The sequence below is a fragment of the Octopus bimaculoides genome, chromosome 18, assembly GCF_046866305.1.
Source record: "Octopus bimaculoides isolate indiv1 chromosome 18, ASM4686630v1, whole genome shotgun sequence".
Taxonomy (NCBI): Eukaryota; Metazoa; Mollusca; class Cephalopoda; order Octopoda; family Octopodidae; genus Octopus; species Octopus bimaculoides.
In genome coordinates, this window is record NC_142945.1 from 5,963,755 (window position 1) to 5,980,782 (window position 17,028).

The window sequence follows — 17,028 nt, forward strand, 5'->3', positions numbered from 1 at the left end:
TTCTCTCACTCTTACTTCCTGTTTCTGTTGTGCCTGTATTTCAAAGGGCCAGCCTTGTCACACTGTGTCACGCTGAATATCCCCGAGAACTACGTTAAGGGTACACGTGTCTGTGGAGTGCTCAGCCACTTGCACGTTAATTTCACGAGCAGGCTGTTCTGTTGGTCGGATCAACTGGAACCCTCCTCATCATAACCTATGGAGTACCACAATATATATATATATATATATATATATATATACACACACACACACACATGCATGTAAGCATGCTTATGTGCATACACACACACCCACACAGAAACATTTTAAATGCAGCTTTAAAATATATTTGATAGAATTGTGTCTCTTGGTTTTCAAGCCAAAAGATTGCTTCTCACTTCCATAGAGAAGGACATTAATATCCAAACAGGTTTTCTTTTAAAATTCCATTATGTTTTGCAGAGCTGTGACAATCTGTAAGCAGAGCAGTAAGACTGTGCAAGACTTTTCTAAGGTTTAGAATATGACATTGTTTTCGTTGTCTACATTCCAAAGATGGTGCTTTGTATCTTTGTTAGAAACCAACTCCTTCTTCAGAGGAAGAATTTAGATGATTAAATACAGAAGAGGCACACAGACAGACAGACTGACAGGCTAATAAGTTCAGTCCTGCTGCAAAGCAACTGGACAGAAAGTTGATTGTGAAGCCCCACATCAACTGACATCTTTTTGATAAAACTGGGTGGATGAAAACTATACAGACAAAGCCTGTTGTTAGAAACATTCTACCCTGAAGTCAAAAGGTACTGCTGCCTTGTCCTACAATGTCAAACTGATTCTGTCTGAGAATTCCAGTAAGAGTACATGTATCTGTGGAATCCTCAGGTATTTATATGTTAATTCAGAGACAGGTAACTCTGCTAATAGAACAAATGAATGCACATTGTTAAATCTGACAAGGAACCACATGCGCGCACACACATATAAATACATACTTGCATTAATATTCAAAACATACGCACACACATAGACGTGTGTGTCTGTATGTGTGTGTGTGTGTGTGTGTTCTGCAAGGACAGTATGAACATTATATATATATAAAGACAATCATCATTATCATTTAACGTCCGCTTTCCATGCTAGCATGGGTTAGACGATTTGACTGAGGACTGGCAAACCAGAAGGCTGCACCAGGCTCCAATCTGATTTGGCAGAGTTTCTACAGCTGGATGCTCTTCCTAACGCCAATCACTCCAAGAGTGTAGTGGGTGCTTTTACGTGCCACCGGCACGAGGGCCAGTCACATCGGACTGGCAACAGCCACGCTCAAAAAGGTGTTTTTTACGTGCCACTTGCACGGGAGCCAGTCCAGCGGCACTGGCAACAACCTCACCCAGCGGCGCTGGCAACGACCTCACCCAGCGGCACTGGCAACGATCTCGCCCAGCAGCACTGGCAACGACCTCGAATATTTCAGTAAAATTACAATTAATAAAATAAAAAATTACAGTTAATAAAATAGAAATATTATGTAAATACATAAACGTTTTCACCTCCCTGTGTATATATTTGTAGTTGTTGAGAGTGCATAACATGAGATGAAATAGAGAATAACAAACTCTGTGTGTGTGTGTGTGTGTGTTTGTCCCAAGCAACATCACTTGACAACTGATGCTGGTGTGTTTACGTCCCCTGTAACCTAGCAGTTCGGCAAAAGAGACTGATAGAATAAGTGCTAGGCTTATAAAGAATAAGTCCTGGGGTCGATTTGCTCGACTAAACACGGTGCTCCAACATGGCCACAGTCAAATGACTGAAACAAGTAAAAGACTATATATATACATACACACACACATACATAACTATCTATCTATCTATATATATATATATATATATATATATATATATATAAATATAAATATATACTAACACGCACATACATATATCTATGTATGTAATATATATATATATATATATATATATACACATACACATACAAACACATATCTATCTATCTATATATATATATATATATATATGTATGGGTGTATATATATATATATATATATATATACACACACATATATATAAATATATCTCCTTGATATTCTTCCTTCCTCCCCACAGCGCTTTCTGGGCGTTATGTCGATGATACAATAATGAAAATATCATTATTATCACAAATGTTTGGCGTGATAATACCATTATTTCATGTTCTTTGATTCCAATCCTTCTTTCGCTGTCAGTCTGTTCTTTCCCCTTATCTCTTACCTCTTTTTGTTTTGTTTTGTTTCCTGCTTTTCTTTCTTTTTTTTCTTTGGGTTTTTGTTACTCCTCATTGGCACCGCTCTCTTTCTCTTTCTTTTCATAATGCTTTCTTTCTTTCTTATCTTTGGTTTTGCCAAAAATGAAAAAGAAATAAATCCAATACAAAAATAATAATAATAATAATAATAATAATAATAATAATAAAAAAAACCCACAAAGCAAAGAATGTGTTCTGCTTTTGTGTGCCTGTAGTTTGTTGCATGCCTAAAGGAAGCTGCATAGCATGTCTGTCTGTCTGTCTGTCTGTCTGTCTGTCTGTCTGTCTGTCTGTCTGTCTGTCTGTCTGTCTGTCTGTTTGTCTGTCTGTGCGTTTGTCGTCGTCGTTGTGTGCACATCACCGTCACCGCCTCCACTGCCACCATCACCTCTGCTGCCACCACCACCACCCTCGTTGCCGCCTCCACCGCCACCATCACCACTGCCACCACCGGCACCACCACCACCACCACCGCATGTAGGGAAGTTGTGAGCCAGCTGAGGTTTGCCAGGCCCTCTCTTACACCACCACTAACCCAACGCAACCACCACCACCACCACCACCATCTCTACCATTGTCACCGAGGCATTCACTAACGTCCCCTGCCCCCATCCTGCCGTCATTATCACTAGCACTACCAGTTCTCTTACCACCACCACCACCACCACCACCACCACAGTCATCATCTCCTCCACCACCACCACCTCTTTCGCTCATATCTCCACCCCACCATTGCTATTGCAATCCCCACCACCACATACACACCCTGCCAGCACTACCATAATCAACATCATCATCATCACCATTATCTCACCACTGCCACCACCACTTTCACTAACATCTCCGTCCCCACCACCACCACCACCACTGCAATCACCCCTCGTCACTAACCCCACCATCACCATCGCTGCCGGCACCACCGCCACCACCACCACCACCACTTTCACTAACATCTCCGTCCCCACCACCACCGCCGCAATCATCCCTCGTCACTAACCCCGCCATCACCATCGCTACCGGTACCACCACCACCGCCGCCACCACCACCACCATCATCTTGCTCCATCTTGTTTACCTTAGTTGGCACAGACGTTCATTTAACATGTAGTATCTTCTACTTTCATCTCTCACATTTTTCTTTTTTCTTCCCCCCCCCCGTATCTTCTCATTCCTCTTTCTCTCTCTCTCTCTCTCTCTCTCTCTCTTCCCTCCCCCCCCACCTCTGCCGATAAAAACATTTGACAATACGAGCCGCCCACAATGAGGTTTGAAACTACTGTCGGCTTCTTTGAATTGGCAGTCAGTCTGACTAGCAGAGTTCTGCGAGGAACAACATCATCGACCTGGTCTGGTGTTCTTGTGAGTTCGCTTTTGCTTTCAAACACAAAACGATAAACGATAAAACGAAAATCAGAGCCTTTTGTGACCACCCCTCCTTTAGAAAAAAAATAACCTCATTTACCCCATAATTCCCATTTATCTGTGAAAATATAATTAAGAATTTTAGAGAGTCTTAGTAAAGGAAATAATAATACTATCTAAAGTTTTTAATTAGTTGATATAAATTAGTTTTAATTAGTTGATATAATTAAGTTGTCAGTGTTTAGAATATAGATTGGGGGTGGGGGGTAGAAACCCAGGTTTCTTGCATAATAAATATTATAATAGAAAACTTTGGATTTAAACCAGAGCATTTAATTAATACTCATTAGCATCGTTAAATGATGCTGATGATGATGATGATGATGATGATGATGATGGAGTGATGAAAAGTTTGGATTCTAACGCAAAAAAAATTTTTAAACTGAGGTAGTCGTGTAGACCGGAGCTGTATCGGAACTATTTTGGTAGGTAGGAAAGAAATGAGCTACAAAAACACAAAAAAAAAAAAAGTGGCTGGCGCTAGAGATAGTTTTTGTTGCAAATTTTATTGTTTTTTTTTTTACTTGTTTTCTTCATATTTTTGTTAAGAGATGACAGAAAGGCAGAGAACAGAGGGTAATAATAATAATAATAATAATAATAATCGCTTAGATATTATTACCTTTAGGGTGGGCTGGGTAGTAGGTGATACCACTCGTCTCTAGTACATGATTGTTTCTTTACCCTGGAACGAAGCAAGGCATAGTTTATTTCAGCAGTATTTAAACTTGAAATGTAAAGAACCAGAACTATAACAACAACAATAATAATAATAATAGTATCTGACATAAAGCAAGGCCAGGATTTGTGGTTTATTTTATTGACCCCTAGAGGTATGAAAAAGGCAGTGTTGACCTCATTGGGTTTGAACTCGTAATGTAGATGTGCCTTAAGTAAATTATTGCCAGGTACGTGCTCCAGTCCAATGCTGTAATGGTTTTGCCAATCTGCCACCTTAATAATAATAATAATAATAATAATAATGATGATGATGATGATGGTAATGTTTTCTGCTATAGGCACAAGGCCTGAGATTTGGGGAAAGTGGGGGTAGTTGATCGCATCGACCTCCCCCCCCCCCACTCCTGTGTGTGTAACTGGTACTCATTTCTTTGCTTCTGAAGGGATGAAAGGCAAAGTTGACCTCGGTGGAATTCGAACTCGGAACGTATCGACGGACGAAATGCTTCGCAGCATTTTGCCCGGCGTGCTAACTATTCTACCAGTTCACCACTTTAATAATAATAATAATAATGATGATGGTTTATTTTTTTTGTCACCAGGGAAAAAAATATAAGAAATTAGTGAAACCGAATGAGGAAAGAAGAAAGTAAAAAAACCATGGTTTATAAATACACATGGTATATATATATATACACGCACACACACAGACATACATATACATGGTATTTATTATATATGTAACTATACGTAGTATATAAAAAATGAATGATGAAAAATGTGGTTTCTGATATGGAAAAATCTCCAACTTAATTTGCATGTGTTTTTGATATTCGTTTATTTTTTCAAAAATATTTAGAATATGATATATATATTGAATTATCATTTGTTGTTTTCTGTTTTTTGTTGACTTTGTTATTTGATTTATGTGTTTTTGCTCTTAACATTATTTTTTTGTCATTTCGTTTTTTTTATTATCATTATTATTATTATTTTTTTGTCATTGAGGAGACATTTCCCAAAGAAATTGAATTATTGACTCTAAATGATAATTCAGAACCAGTGAATTTGTTTTTGTTGGTTCTTTTTTTTTTTTTTTTGTCTTCATTCTCCTTTCATTCTTTTTCTTCATCCTCTTCTGTATCTTCCATTTCTTCACCCTCTTCATCTTCTGCATAATCATCATCATCATCATCATCTACTTCTTCTATGATTTATATCATTGTTTCTTGTTTTTTTCCTTCTTCTTCTCCCCCTGACATTATTCTTATTACTGGAAATATAAATCATAGCAAAGTGGTGGCTGTCAAAGAGTTTTGGTAGACAGGTGGAATTTAGTGACATCCAAGGAAATGTAATTGCATTTTTTGCTTTCACAATGATGTTTGCATCAAGATGTGGTCAGACTTTGATTTCGTACTTCTGAAAGTGGTGTTTGAAAAATTGGAGGGTTGATACAGTAAGTACCAACTGTGTATTCGTGGCTGGCCTTCATCAAAAATATTTCAATTTGGTCTTAAATAAAAGAGAAGAAAAATGCTTATTTAAGTAGGAAGAACAAAACTGGAAGATGGTATTTCCCATGCCTTGGGGACGACAGAATAATCCGGGACTTTTTTTTACATGGGGTTTATAGTGAATTACCCTAGTTTTCTAGAAACTTCTTTCAAAATTCTTATTTTGTGTTTCACTCATTAACTTGTGTTGGTTGAACTGTGTAAAATGTCAGAGAAACGAACCTAACTGCTTCTTGCAATACATATCAATGGGTACATCTAAAGCAGGGGTTTTCAACCATTTATTTTTATCTATTTTGATTACTATTTTATTCCGGTGGACCCCCATAGCCATTCGATGTTTAACCCATTAAGTCCCACTGCCCTATAAATAGGACACGAAATGAAAACATTAAATAAGCTGTATCACATTGTCTCAGTGTCCTATTTATAGGACACCAAGTATTTCCATTTCTACTTGAAGTAAAGGAGTTTTAATAATTACTTTTTTTTTCATTTTAACCTATTTTCAATCATTTGTAAAAATTTAAAAGTAATATCCTGAAATTTAAGTATGTGGGGCTTAATGGGTTAAGGGCAACAAGCTGGTTGAATTGTTAACGATCACACAAAATCTCAACAGCATTTCTTCCAGCTCTTTATGTTATGTTTTGAGTTCAAATCCCGTCCCTAAGTTGAACCTTGCTGTTCATCCCTCCAGGGTCAATAGAATATTACACCTGTCAAGCAATGGTGTCACTCGAATCAATTAACCCACTGCCCTCAAAACCTCTGGCCTTACGCCAAAACTTCAAACCATTATATAATGTTGTTGTTATCATTGTTATTAATATTGACATTGTGTTGCCAACAGTTTCATGTAACCACTGCACACAACCAGATGCAACTGCATCTTTCTGAGGTTATATGCATTATTGTCTCTTGTGGAATGCAGAAATTACGCATGTCTGTTGCATCAGCCAATGCTTTGTCGCAGGATTTATTCTGTTATTTCTGGTTGATTCTTTCACTTTTGCGTTTCATAAGTATGTTGTGTGTGTGTGTGTGTGTGTGTGTGTTTGGGACATAGCTGTGTTCTAAGTCTTGGTGCCGGCTGATGTTTGTATAAAAAGCATATGATGTGCCGGCTGTGTTAGGTTGCTGCGAGACTGTTGTTTAAAATTTGGGATGTATGAGGTGGTGGTGGTGGTGGTGGTGGTGGTGGTATTGCTGCTGGTGGTAATGTGTGTGTGCGTGTGTGTGTGTGTGTGTGTGTGTGTGTGTGTGTGTGTTCAAATGACATGGCTACCTGTTCAAGACTACCTGTTCAGGGCTACCTGGTTCAGGGGACTTTTAGCTAAGGAACTGTTAGATTCCAGAAATTTCTAACCTGGAAGTGCTATGGATTGGCTGCGTTGTGTGAGGGAGACGGGAGGGGGCATATTTTGCTGATTAGGGATAGACTCTGTCAATATATACACACACACACACACACACACATATACATATATATATATTTGTGTCTGTGTTAGTCCCCCAACCATTGCTTGACAACCGATGCTAGCAGTTCGGCAAAAAGAGACCGATAAAATAAGTACTAGGCTTACAAAGAATAAGTCCTGGGGTCGATTTGCTCAACTAAAGGTGGTGCTCCAGCATGGCCACAGTCAAATGACTGAAACAAGAAAAAAGAAAAAAAGAGTATTGTTATCTAAGACATCGCACAATATTCCAATATCATGATGTTGTTGATTGAAGGTATTGTGTACACCGGTGGATGGGGATGTTGTACTGTCTGTCAAGGACCTCATTTTTGCAGTATGCCTATTATTATTATTATTATTATTATTATTATTATTTGTGTTCTGAGTTCAAACCAAGGTCAATTTTGCTGTTCACCCTTTAGCAGGTTAATGAAATAAGGTACCAGTTAAGTACTGGGGAGGTCTATGCAATCAACTGCTCTGTCCACAAATGTCTGATCTTATGCCAGTACCACTTAAATGGCACCTGTGCCAGTGCCACGTAAAATGCATTCAATACATTCTATAAAACGGTTCGCACTATGAAGGGCAACCACCTACAGAAAGCATGCCAAAAACAGACAAGTGGAGACTGGTACTGCCCCCTGGTGTGCCAGCTCCTGTCAAACTGTCCAATCAATGTCAGCATGGAAAATAGACACTAAATGATGATGATGATGATGATGATGACGATCAACATCATTATTATTATTGCTATTATCGTTGTTGTTGTTGTTGTTGTTGTTATCGTCAATAATGTTAGACAGGCGCTCATAGAAGGGGCAGCAACTGGTGGAAATAGCGGGCTGCTAAGAACCGAGCTCCTTGCACTATTTGGTTATCTCCTCTTGTTAGCATACTGAGTTTCAATCTCACCGGGTTTTCCATCCCTGTGACATTGAGAAACTGCACGTAATCCATTGAATCAACAGCCAGCCAGCCAACCAACCAACCAACTTACCACCACCACCACAAGAAGAAGAAGAAATTTGTGGATTACTGCCAAAGTTATTTTTGCATACATTCTGAGGATCAGAGCATCAGAGACAAAGGACTCTCTCTCTGTCTTTTCTCTCTACTTCTCTCTTTCTCTTTCTCTCTCTCTCTCTCACACACACGCACACACGTGTGTACGTGATATAATTTGTGGTTCTTATGTTTGTAAATAATAAGATATAGGATTTCACAGTTGAATTACCGAATATATAAAAGCAACACACACAAGACACCATGATGGAATCTTGGTTGATACTATTTATGTCAAGAGGGTGTGATTTTTGTGATACACACACACACACTAGCATATATTTATATTGCAACTCTAAAATAATAATAATAATCTTTTCTACTCTAGGCACAAGGCCTGAAATTTTGGGGGAGAGAGGCAGTCGATTAGATCGACCCCAGTACGCAACTGGTACTTAATTTATCGACCCCAGAGGGATGGGATGCAAAGTCGACCTCGGCGGAATTTGAATAATAATAATAATAGCTCTCTCAGATTAAGCCACTCACACACACACACACACACTCATTTGATCTCACACACACACAACCTGTGTTCTTTTTAGTTTTTTTTATATTTTTGTTACCTCCTAAATTTTATAGAATTTTTTTTTCTTTCCATATTTTCATTTTCCTTATCTGTATTCCATTACCTCCGAAATATATTCTGATACATTTTGTTCTCGTCTCATTCCAGGTTTTACCTCCCACATTAAAGTGTTCTTTCCGTAAGCATGCAAGCAGTGGTACCGAAATGTAACGGCCACACCGTTTTCACGCAGTGTGTGCGCTGTGCTCACACTTTGACCAAAAATGTTCAGGTTGTATCATCCAAAGAACTGCAACAGCTGATGCAAGCAGTTCAAAATCTCTATTCCCATAACTATTGCACGTCCTGCTGCAAAATGCTGTCGCCGAAATTGAACCTGCATCGCAACACACGACTGTCTGAATCTCATCAGTTACCTTTGCTTCTGCCCATTGCCAATTTCTTCAATTTTCGGTAAGAATTTTTTTGATTCAGATGTCATGCTTTTTATCTATATCGGTGGTTCACAACCATTTTTTCCCCTATTCATCCTTTTGATTCCTCTGTCACCTGGGTGGATCCTCATAGACTTTTGATGGTTTAAAAAAATCCCATTATGTTTTTATAAATAAATTTTTTTAGGAATTGTGAATGTGTGGTAAGAAGCTCGGTTCCCAACTGCATGGTTCTGGGTTCAGTCCCACCGCGTAGCACCTTGGGCAAGTGTTTTCTACTATAGCATCGGGCCAACCAAAGCCTTGTGAGTGGATTTGGTAGATGGAAACTGAAAGAAGCCCATCATACATATCCTCCTCCTCATCATCACTTAACATCTGCCTTCCATGCTGGCATGGGTTGGACAGTTTGACAGGAGCCGGCCAGGTAGAAGACTACACCAGGCTTCACTGTCTGTTTTGGCATGGTTTTTTAATGGCTGGATGCCCTTCCAAATGCTAACCTCTTCACAGTGTAGACTGGATGCTTTTTACACATCATCACACCGGCAAGGTCACCAGGTAACATATATACATCTATGTATATATGTGTGTGTGTGTGTGTGTTCCTTTGTGCCTGTATTTGTCCCCACCACCTCTTGACAACCAATGTTGGTTCGTTTAAGTTCCCATAACTTCACAGTTCAGCAAAAGAGATCAATGAAATAAATACCAAGCTTAAAAAAAAAAAAGAAAAACAAAGAAAAAAGAGCACTGGAGTCAATTCATTTGACTAAGAACTCTTCTTCAAGGCAGTGCCCCAGCATGGCTACAGTCTAATGATTGAAACAAGTCAGAGATAAAAGAGAAGAATTGCAATATGATTGACCAAACAGACATTGGTGTCTTTGGAAGTTAAACCTATTCAAAGACAGATTTAATGACTTCTTAATACAACATCAATTTTGCCATGTCAGTTGTAGTTTTGGACTCTTTCTGGTAAGACTTATTCTGGAAAGCGTTATAAAGAAAGGCAATTGTTAAGCATTCAATAACTAATAATATTGTCATGTGTTTTCTGTTTGCTTTTTAGTTAGAATTATTATTGATCCGAATGCACTCGTAACTCTCTGAGTGTTTGTACGGAAATAAACCGATCTGGCCTTGTCGGATTGTTCTTAATGGCCTGGAAATACGTTTTGTAGTGCTTAAGTGTGCTTTTGCTTTTCGTATCAAAATAGCAAATGAGTCGTTAGTTAAGAGTTGACAGGAGCAGCAGGCAAAAGGTAACGGCATACTTAGAATCAGTCCATCATCATCATCATCATCGTCACCATCATCATCATTGTTATCATCATCATCATCACCACTATCATCATCATCATCACCATCATCGTCGTCATCATAAAGGAATCGTAAGTTGTGGCAATTTGCTGTACTTGAGAAGATGTGTTAAGCAGAGTAACATTGCTGTCATCCATACATAAAGGCTTGTCCTTTACAAGTGCCTCTGCCATGGAAAATGCACTTGGGCCAGTGGCACTTAAAAGGTATCTGGCACATTCTGTAAAGTGGTTGGCATTAGGAAGGGCATCCTGATGTAGAAACCATGCCACAACAGACAATTGGTGTCTGGACAGCTCCTGTCAAACCATCCAACCCATGCCAGCATATTATTATTATAGACGTTGCACAGTATACAATATCGTGAGGTTGTTGATTGAAGATATTGTGTTTACCGGTGGGGTTGTACTGTTTGCCAAGTCGCAACAAGGGCCTCAGAAGTTATTTTATTAAATCCTTTGTTATATTTAAAATTAATTGAAAGAAACACGGAGCATCTCAACAGAAATGTGGTAACGAAAGGGTTAAATTGAAAGGTACAAATATGTGGCTATGTGATGAGGTTGAAAGAAAATACCCCAACATCTCTACATCAGCAAGAGAATTATTGATTCATTTTGCTTCGTCTTATTTGGTCGAATGTGGATTCAGTGCATTTGACAAGGGAAAACGGCTTTAAATTACAAAATGTAGTGATTTACTGCTGAAGTTAACAAAATTGTTTCCTCAAATCAAGAATCTGTACCATATGCACAAGGCACAGGGTTCTCAGTAAACGATTCAAGATATCAGTCAGCCAGGTAATTGAATTAAAAATCGTGTTTCTGTATTAGAAAAAAAAAAAAAAAATGTTGACAGGCACTAAATTTTTTGTTATTAAAATGTGGGGCCCTGGAAAATTTGTTATTAAAAAGTTGGGTACCGGAAAAAAAGGTTGAGAAACACAGCATTAAGGTGTGATAAGACATATGTAAAGGCAAATGTTTTATGGACTCGAAACTCCAGGTAACCCTATGAACCGGTCATATCTATCTTTACCTAAATACTCTATAACTTAGAGTGTGCTTCTCTTTTAGATTTATGATCTACCGACAATACATATATATATATATATATATATGTATATTCTATGTGTGTATGTATATATATATAAATATATTGCTTTTATTGAATAACCATCTGGTGTAAGATTACTTCCGATGATGTAACAGAATGGAAGTGTGATGGCCATTGAACTTATCCATGTGATATTGATTTATTCTTTGTCTAAAGATACCAATAATGGTAACAGCTGTGTCTGAGAGTCGATGAGGGGGGACCGTACTTGGTTGCTCAGTTTGCTAGAAATAAGAGCTAGGTCTTTGTCAAATTGTGCACAGCTTGCAGTTATTGAAAAACGACTTGTTTAATAATGTCTGGAAACTAAAAGTTGATCGTAGGCCTGGCTTGAATCGGAGTCGACCAGCATTTCATGTACTTTTACATTCCGAGTTCAATTTCCACCAAGGTCCATTTTGTCTTTTACCCTTTTAGGGTTGATAAAACAAGTACCAGTTGAACTCTTGGGTTGATGGAATCTATTTAGCCCCTTCCCTGAAATTGCTGGCCTTGTGCCAAAATTCAAAACCAATATTTTTGTTCTTTGCCCCCGTTATTAATATTCAATGATCTTTTTCTAGCTTTGTTAAGTTCAATCATCTCTCTCTCTTTACTCTTTCACTTGTTTCAGTCATTTGACTGTGGCCTTGCTGGAGCACCGCCTTTAGTCGAGCAAATCGACCCCAGGACTTATTCTTTGGAAACCTAGTACTTATTCTATCGGTCTCTTTTGCCTAACTGCTAAGTTACGGGGACGTAAACACACCAGCATCGATTGTCAAGCAATGCTAGGGGGACAAATACAGACACACAAACATACACACACACATACATATATATACATATATACGACAGGCTTCTTTCAGTTTCCGTCTACCAAATCCACTCACAAGGCTTTGGTCGGCCTGAGGCTATAGTACAAGACACTTGCCCAAAGTGCCACGCAGTGGGACTGAACCCAGAACCATGTGGTTGGTAAGCAAACTACTTACCACACAGCCACTCCTGCGCCTGTTTAATTTTATTTCTTTTCTTTTTATCTAACCCCTAATACTAACATCTACCGTTCCCTAAGACCTTACTTTTCTCTCCCTGTTTCCGTCATTGTAAACCATCCACGTGTATTCTCTCTCTCTTGTTTTAATCGCTTCCTTCATTCACCTGACCCCGTAACACTTTATCCTATTTTCCGTTTTATTCCTGCAGTTGTAGCAGTACTACGAAGCCATACTGGAAAGATGTTGTCCGGTCGGTGCAAGCGGCTACGGTGAAAATGAAAAAGATGCAGGAGCCTGGCTATTATCCGGTTACCAACAGAGAAATGAACACAGACCTTAGGCGGTTCCTTAGTGAGGTGGGTGTCTGTTTTTTACTAACCATTGCCCTCACACTCTACCCTACCCTACCTTCTCAGTCTCTTCTTGTCTCTCTCTTTCCCTTTGTTTTTCTCTCTCTCTGTCTCTTTCTTCTCCCTGTTATCTCTCTCTCTCTTTTTCTCTCTCCCTCCATCTATCTCTGTCTATTTGTATGTCTGTCTGTCTCTTTTTCTCTTTCTTCCTCTCTCTCTTTCTCTGTCTTTGTCTCTCTCTCTCTCTCTCTCTGTGCCTATCTCTTTCTTCTCTTTCTGTGTTTCTGTCTCTTTCTCTTATCTTTCTCTCTTTTATCTCTCTCTCTCTGTCTCTGTGCCCCCACCTTGTCTTTCCTTCTTTCTCAATCTCTGATACCACCTCCTCTTAAAACACTCTTCCCACACCTCAGCTCCCCCCCTCTATATTGTTTTGCCTCCTATCAAGCCATACTACCTCTGCTCTGCTCTGCTCTGCCTGTCTCTCTCTTTCTCAAACACACACCCTCTCACCATCTTTACTCCCCCACTTTCTCTTTCCCCTTCAAACACACTCTTCCTGGTTTTTCACCACCTCTCCCTTACACTGAACCATACTCACCCTGTCCCCACTTTTCTCTCCCCACCCTGTCACTCCCCAACTACTACTACTACTACTACTACTACTCTAAATCTTGAAAATCACACTCCACTTTCTAAAATTAAAAAAAAAAAACATTTGAGCACTGCAATTCCTAGTTACTGAAAAAGACAGGGTGGTCACGGCTGAAGCGCCTTTAACCAGAAACCTGCTCAACCAGTGGTGACTCAGTGCTAAACAACCTCAACAAAGGCCTGTGCTACTCAGTGGGCTCAAAGTTACCTCCCTTGTTCTCTGACTCTTCGTAAACTATTTCAAACTATATTTGCGTTACATTCGCAAATAGGAACAGCAATTTGTGTGTGATATATATATATATATATATATATATATATATATATATATATGTATGTATATATATATATATAGCCAAGATCGTTGCCAGTGCCCCTGGACCGGTTCTTGTGCGGGTGGAACATAAGATGCACCATTTTGAGCGTGGCCGTTGCTAGTACCGCCTGACTGGCCTTCGTAGGATTTTCGAGCGAGATCGTTGCCAGTGCCCCTGGACTGGCTTGTGTGGGTGGCACATAAAAGACACCATTTCGAGCGTGGCCGTTGCCAGTATCGCCTGACTGGCCTTCGTGCCGGTGGCACGTAAAAGCACCTACTACACTCTCTGAGTGGTTGGCGTTAGGAAGGGCATCTAGCTGTAGAAACTCTGCCAAATTTAGATTGGAGCCTAAGTGTTGCCATCCGGTTTCACCAGTCCTCAGTCAAGTCATCCAACCCATGCTAGCATGGAAAGCGGACGTTAAATGATGATGATGATGATGATATATATGATGGTTTTTCTCTTTTTCCATTCTTCCAGGTTGGAACAGACCCAAAGGAAGCCCGTTATTGGTTAAAACAGTTTGTTATTGGAGAGAGCATCAGACCATTTGCTGTTGTTCAAGTTGATCCTGAAGTCTTCTGTGAAAAAGCACAAGTAAGTTTTTGTTTGGGGGTTAATTGCTTCTGTCTCAAATCTCTAGCAGGCCTAGCAACCACATAGAGACTCTTTCATCAACTTGTCGAGCCATAACGTGTTTTTCACTCTCTCTTTCTATCCCTCCCTCTCTTTCTCCTTCACCCTCTCTCTCTCTCACATGTGTATGTCTTCTTTACAGCTCGAAGCCTTTGCCTCGTGTATTTCATTCTTGCACCGTAACAGTATGCGTCCGGTTGTCATTCTTGGAACTGACTTCAATGAGAACGAAACCATGAAAACAGAAGACTTTAAGGTAGGGTTTCAAATCAAGGCAAGAGCCTCTCTTTCCTCCCCACAACTTTTCTTTTTCAGTTTTGATTTTATTTTATCTTTTACTCATTACAGTAACTCAAACTCATATACATCATGTAACTGACACTCACTCCAACTGAGAACTACTACAACCACTCTACTACTACTGACTTCCTACAACGACTGACTGTCTGACTTTATAGTGGCTGGATCATACCACTTTGTCATGTGGGAAGGAGTGTACCATTTCCACTACAACATTTACCCATCAACATAGATTAGCAAGCATCGTCATAGAGACAAAAGGCAAAATGGTGAAGGAAGAAGCCAAAACTTCCTCTGCCATATTTGACCCTTTGGTGTTCAGATTATTCTATCAAACGTAATTCTTATTTATTCAAACTGTTTTCAATTTAATCATGCAATATGTCATAGCTTCGAGATTTCCTTATTGTCATTGTTCGTTTTTACAATGACATTGTAGGCGGGTTATGTGAGAGACCAGATCTGGCCAGTTTGGACATTAAATAAGTGGAGTATTTGGGCCAGATACGGCCAATTTAAACACCAAAGTTTTAAAAAAACCCTCCCAAACGACAGTTTATAAGGTAGTTTTCACCTCTTGTGCATCCTTCACATAACAAAAAAATAATTTCTTTTTTGTTTCTGGTAACACATAAAACGCACCATCCGAACATGGTCGATGCCAGTGCACATAACTGGCACATAAAAAGCACCCACTTCACTGTATTTGTTTTCGTTTCTGTTTTTGCAGATTTCTCGAGCTAAGATGCTTGGTGACTGTATAATCCTGACCAGCATGTTGGAATTGTTTGGCACCAATACTCGACCATTTTTCAGCGGCAGCAACATTGTAGAAGCAGTACAAAGCAGTAGGTCAGTCATTCTATCAGTCTATATCTCTCTCTCTCTCTATCTCTCTCTCTCTCTCTCTCTATCTCTCTCTCTCTCTATCTCTCTCTCTCTCTCTCTCTATCTCTCTCTCTCTCTATCTCTCTCTCTCTCTCTCTCTCTCTCTCTCCATATTCTTCAAATTCTTCCTTCTTCTTTCTTGTTGCTGTTTTGTTGTTGTTTCTTTTTTTATTATTGTTGTTTTTTTTTCCTTTTCTTCCACAGTTTTTTGCTTTTAACTTCTGTCTTCAGACTTCTTTGTTTTGGTCTTTTTTTGCCTTATTCCTCCTCCTCCTCCTCCTTGTGGTGCTTTACATTCAGAGTTCAAATGCCACTGGGGTCAATTTAACTTTTCATCCTTTTGGGATCATTAAAATAAGTGCCAACAGAGTTCTGGGGTCAATGTAATGCCGGTCTTATTGCCAAAATTTGAACCCAATATTAGATTATTTTCTATAATCAATAACCGGTGAAGGCTTATATTTCTATTTACAAAATTTCAATCGCTACTGTTTCCTAATTCATGCAGAATTTGCACATGTCTATCTATTTATTTATTCCAGTAATAGTGTTTTCGGCAAAGTGAGTGCTATAAACAGCGACCCAATCAAATGGTGTTTGCATTCCAAACACGTTCCGATCATTCCCGCTGTTGGCGAGACACCGTCCGGTCAGATTTTGGCTGTCGATCTCTGGAACGTCACTGAAGAAATTTCCAAAGCACTTCAACCCCTCAAAGTAATGAAAATCAACCTGAAAGGCGGCTTTCTCGATGAAGAAGGCCATGTAAGTAGGACTTTTAAACTAACACCTTAATCATTAAACACCTGAGAGAATTTGGTAATGAGTAATTCGTTTTTACCCTCTTGAGAGAAAAAAGACAGCAACATGGCTAATCCACTCCATTGCTTTGAAAAATGTGCAGAAAATTCTGCAGCAGAAAACCTAACTTCATTAACCCTTCAAGGTTGACAAAGGACCAAGATATATGGCACATTGATGTACTCAAGATGATCAGCCTACCACAACAGAATTGCTATCCTAAAATCACCTTGGTGATGTTTGTCCATGAGACGAACTGGTGTTG

General features: G+C 39.3%; 1 protein-coding gene across 9 annotated transcripts in view; it reads left to right on the forward strand.

The window, feature by feature from the left end:
• Positions 1 to 17,028, forward strand: part of LOC106870038 (N-acetylglutamate synthase, mitochondrial) — a 93,822-nt gene that overhangs the window by 59,604 nt on the left and 17,190 nt on the right. For 7 of the 9 annotated variants that reach the window (XR_016244930.1, XR_008265844.2, XR_016244931.1 and 4 more), the window contains exons 3-8: positions 9,112 to 9,417; positions 13,026 to 13,173; positions 14,619 to 14,735; positions 14,917 to 15,030; positions 15,805 to 15,926; positions 16,505 to 16,727. Coding sequence is in view for 5 of the 9 variants with exons in the window: in XM_052974196.2 (XP_052830156.1) it covers positions 9,149 to 9,417; positions 13,026 to 13,173; positions 14,619 to 14,735; positions 14,917 to 15,030; positions 15,805 to 15,926; positions 16,505 to 16,727 (993 nt within the window). In the remaining 4 variants the exon portion in view is untranslated. Of the gene's footprint in view, positions 1 to 2,737; positions 3,647 to 9,111; positions 9,418 to 13,025; positions 13,174 to 14,618; positions 14,736 to 14,916; positions 15,031 to 15,804; positions 15,927 to 16,504; positions 16,728 to 17,028 lie in introns of those variants that run through there. The other 2 variants (XR_016244932.1, XM_052974197.2) reach the window with 2 other exon arrangements.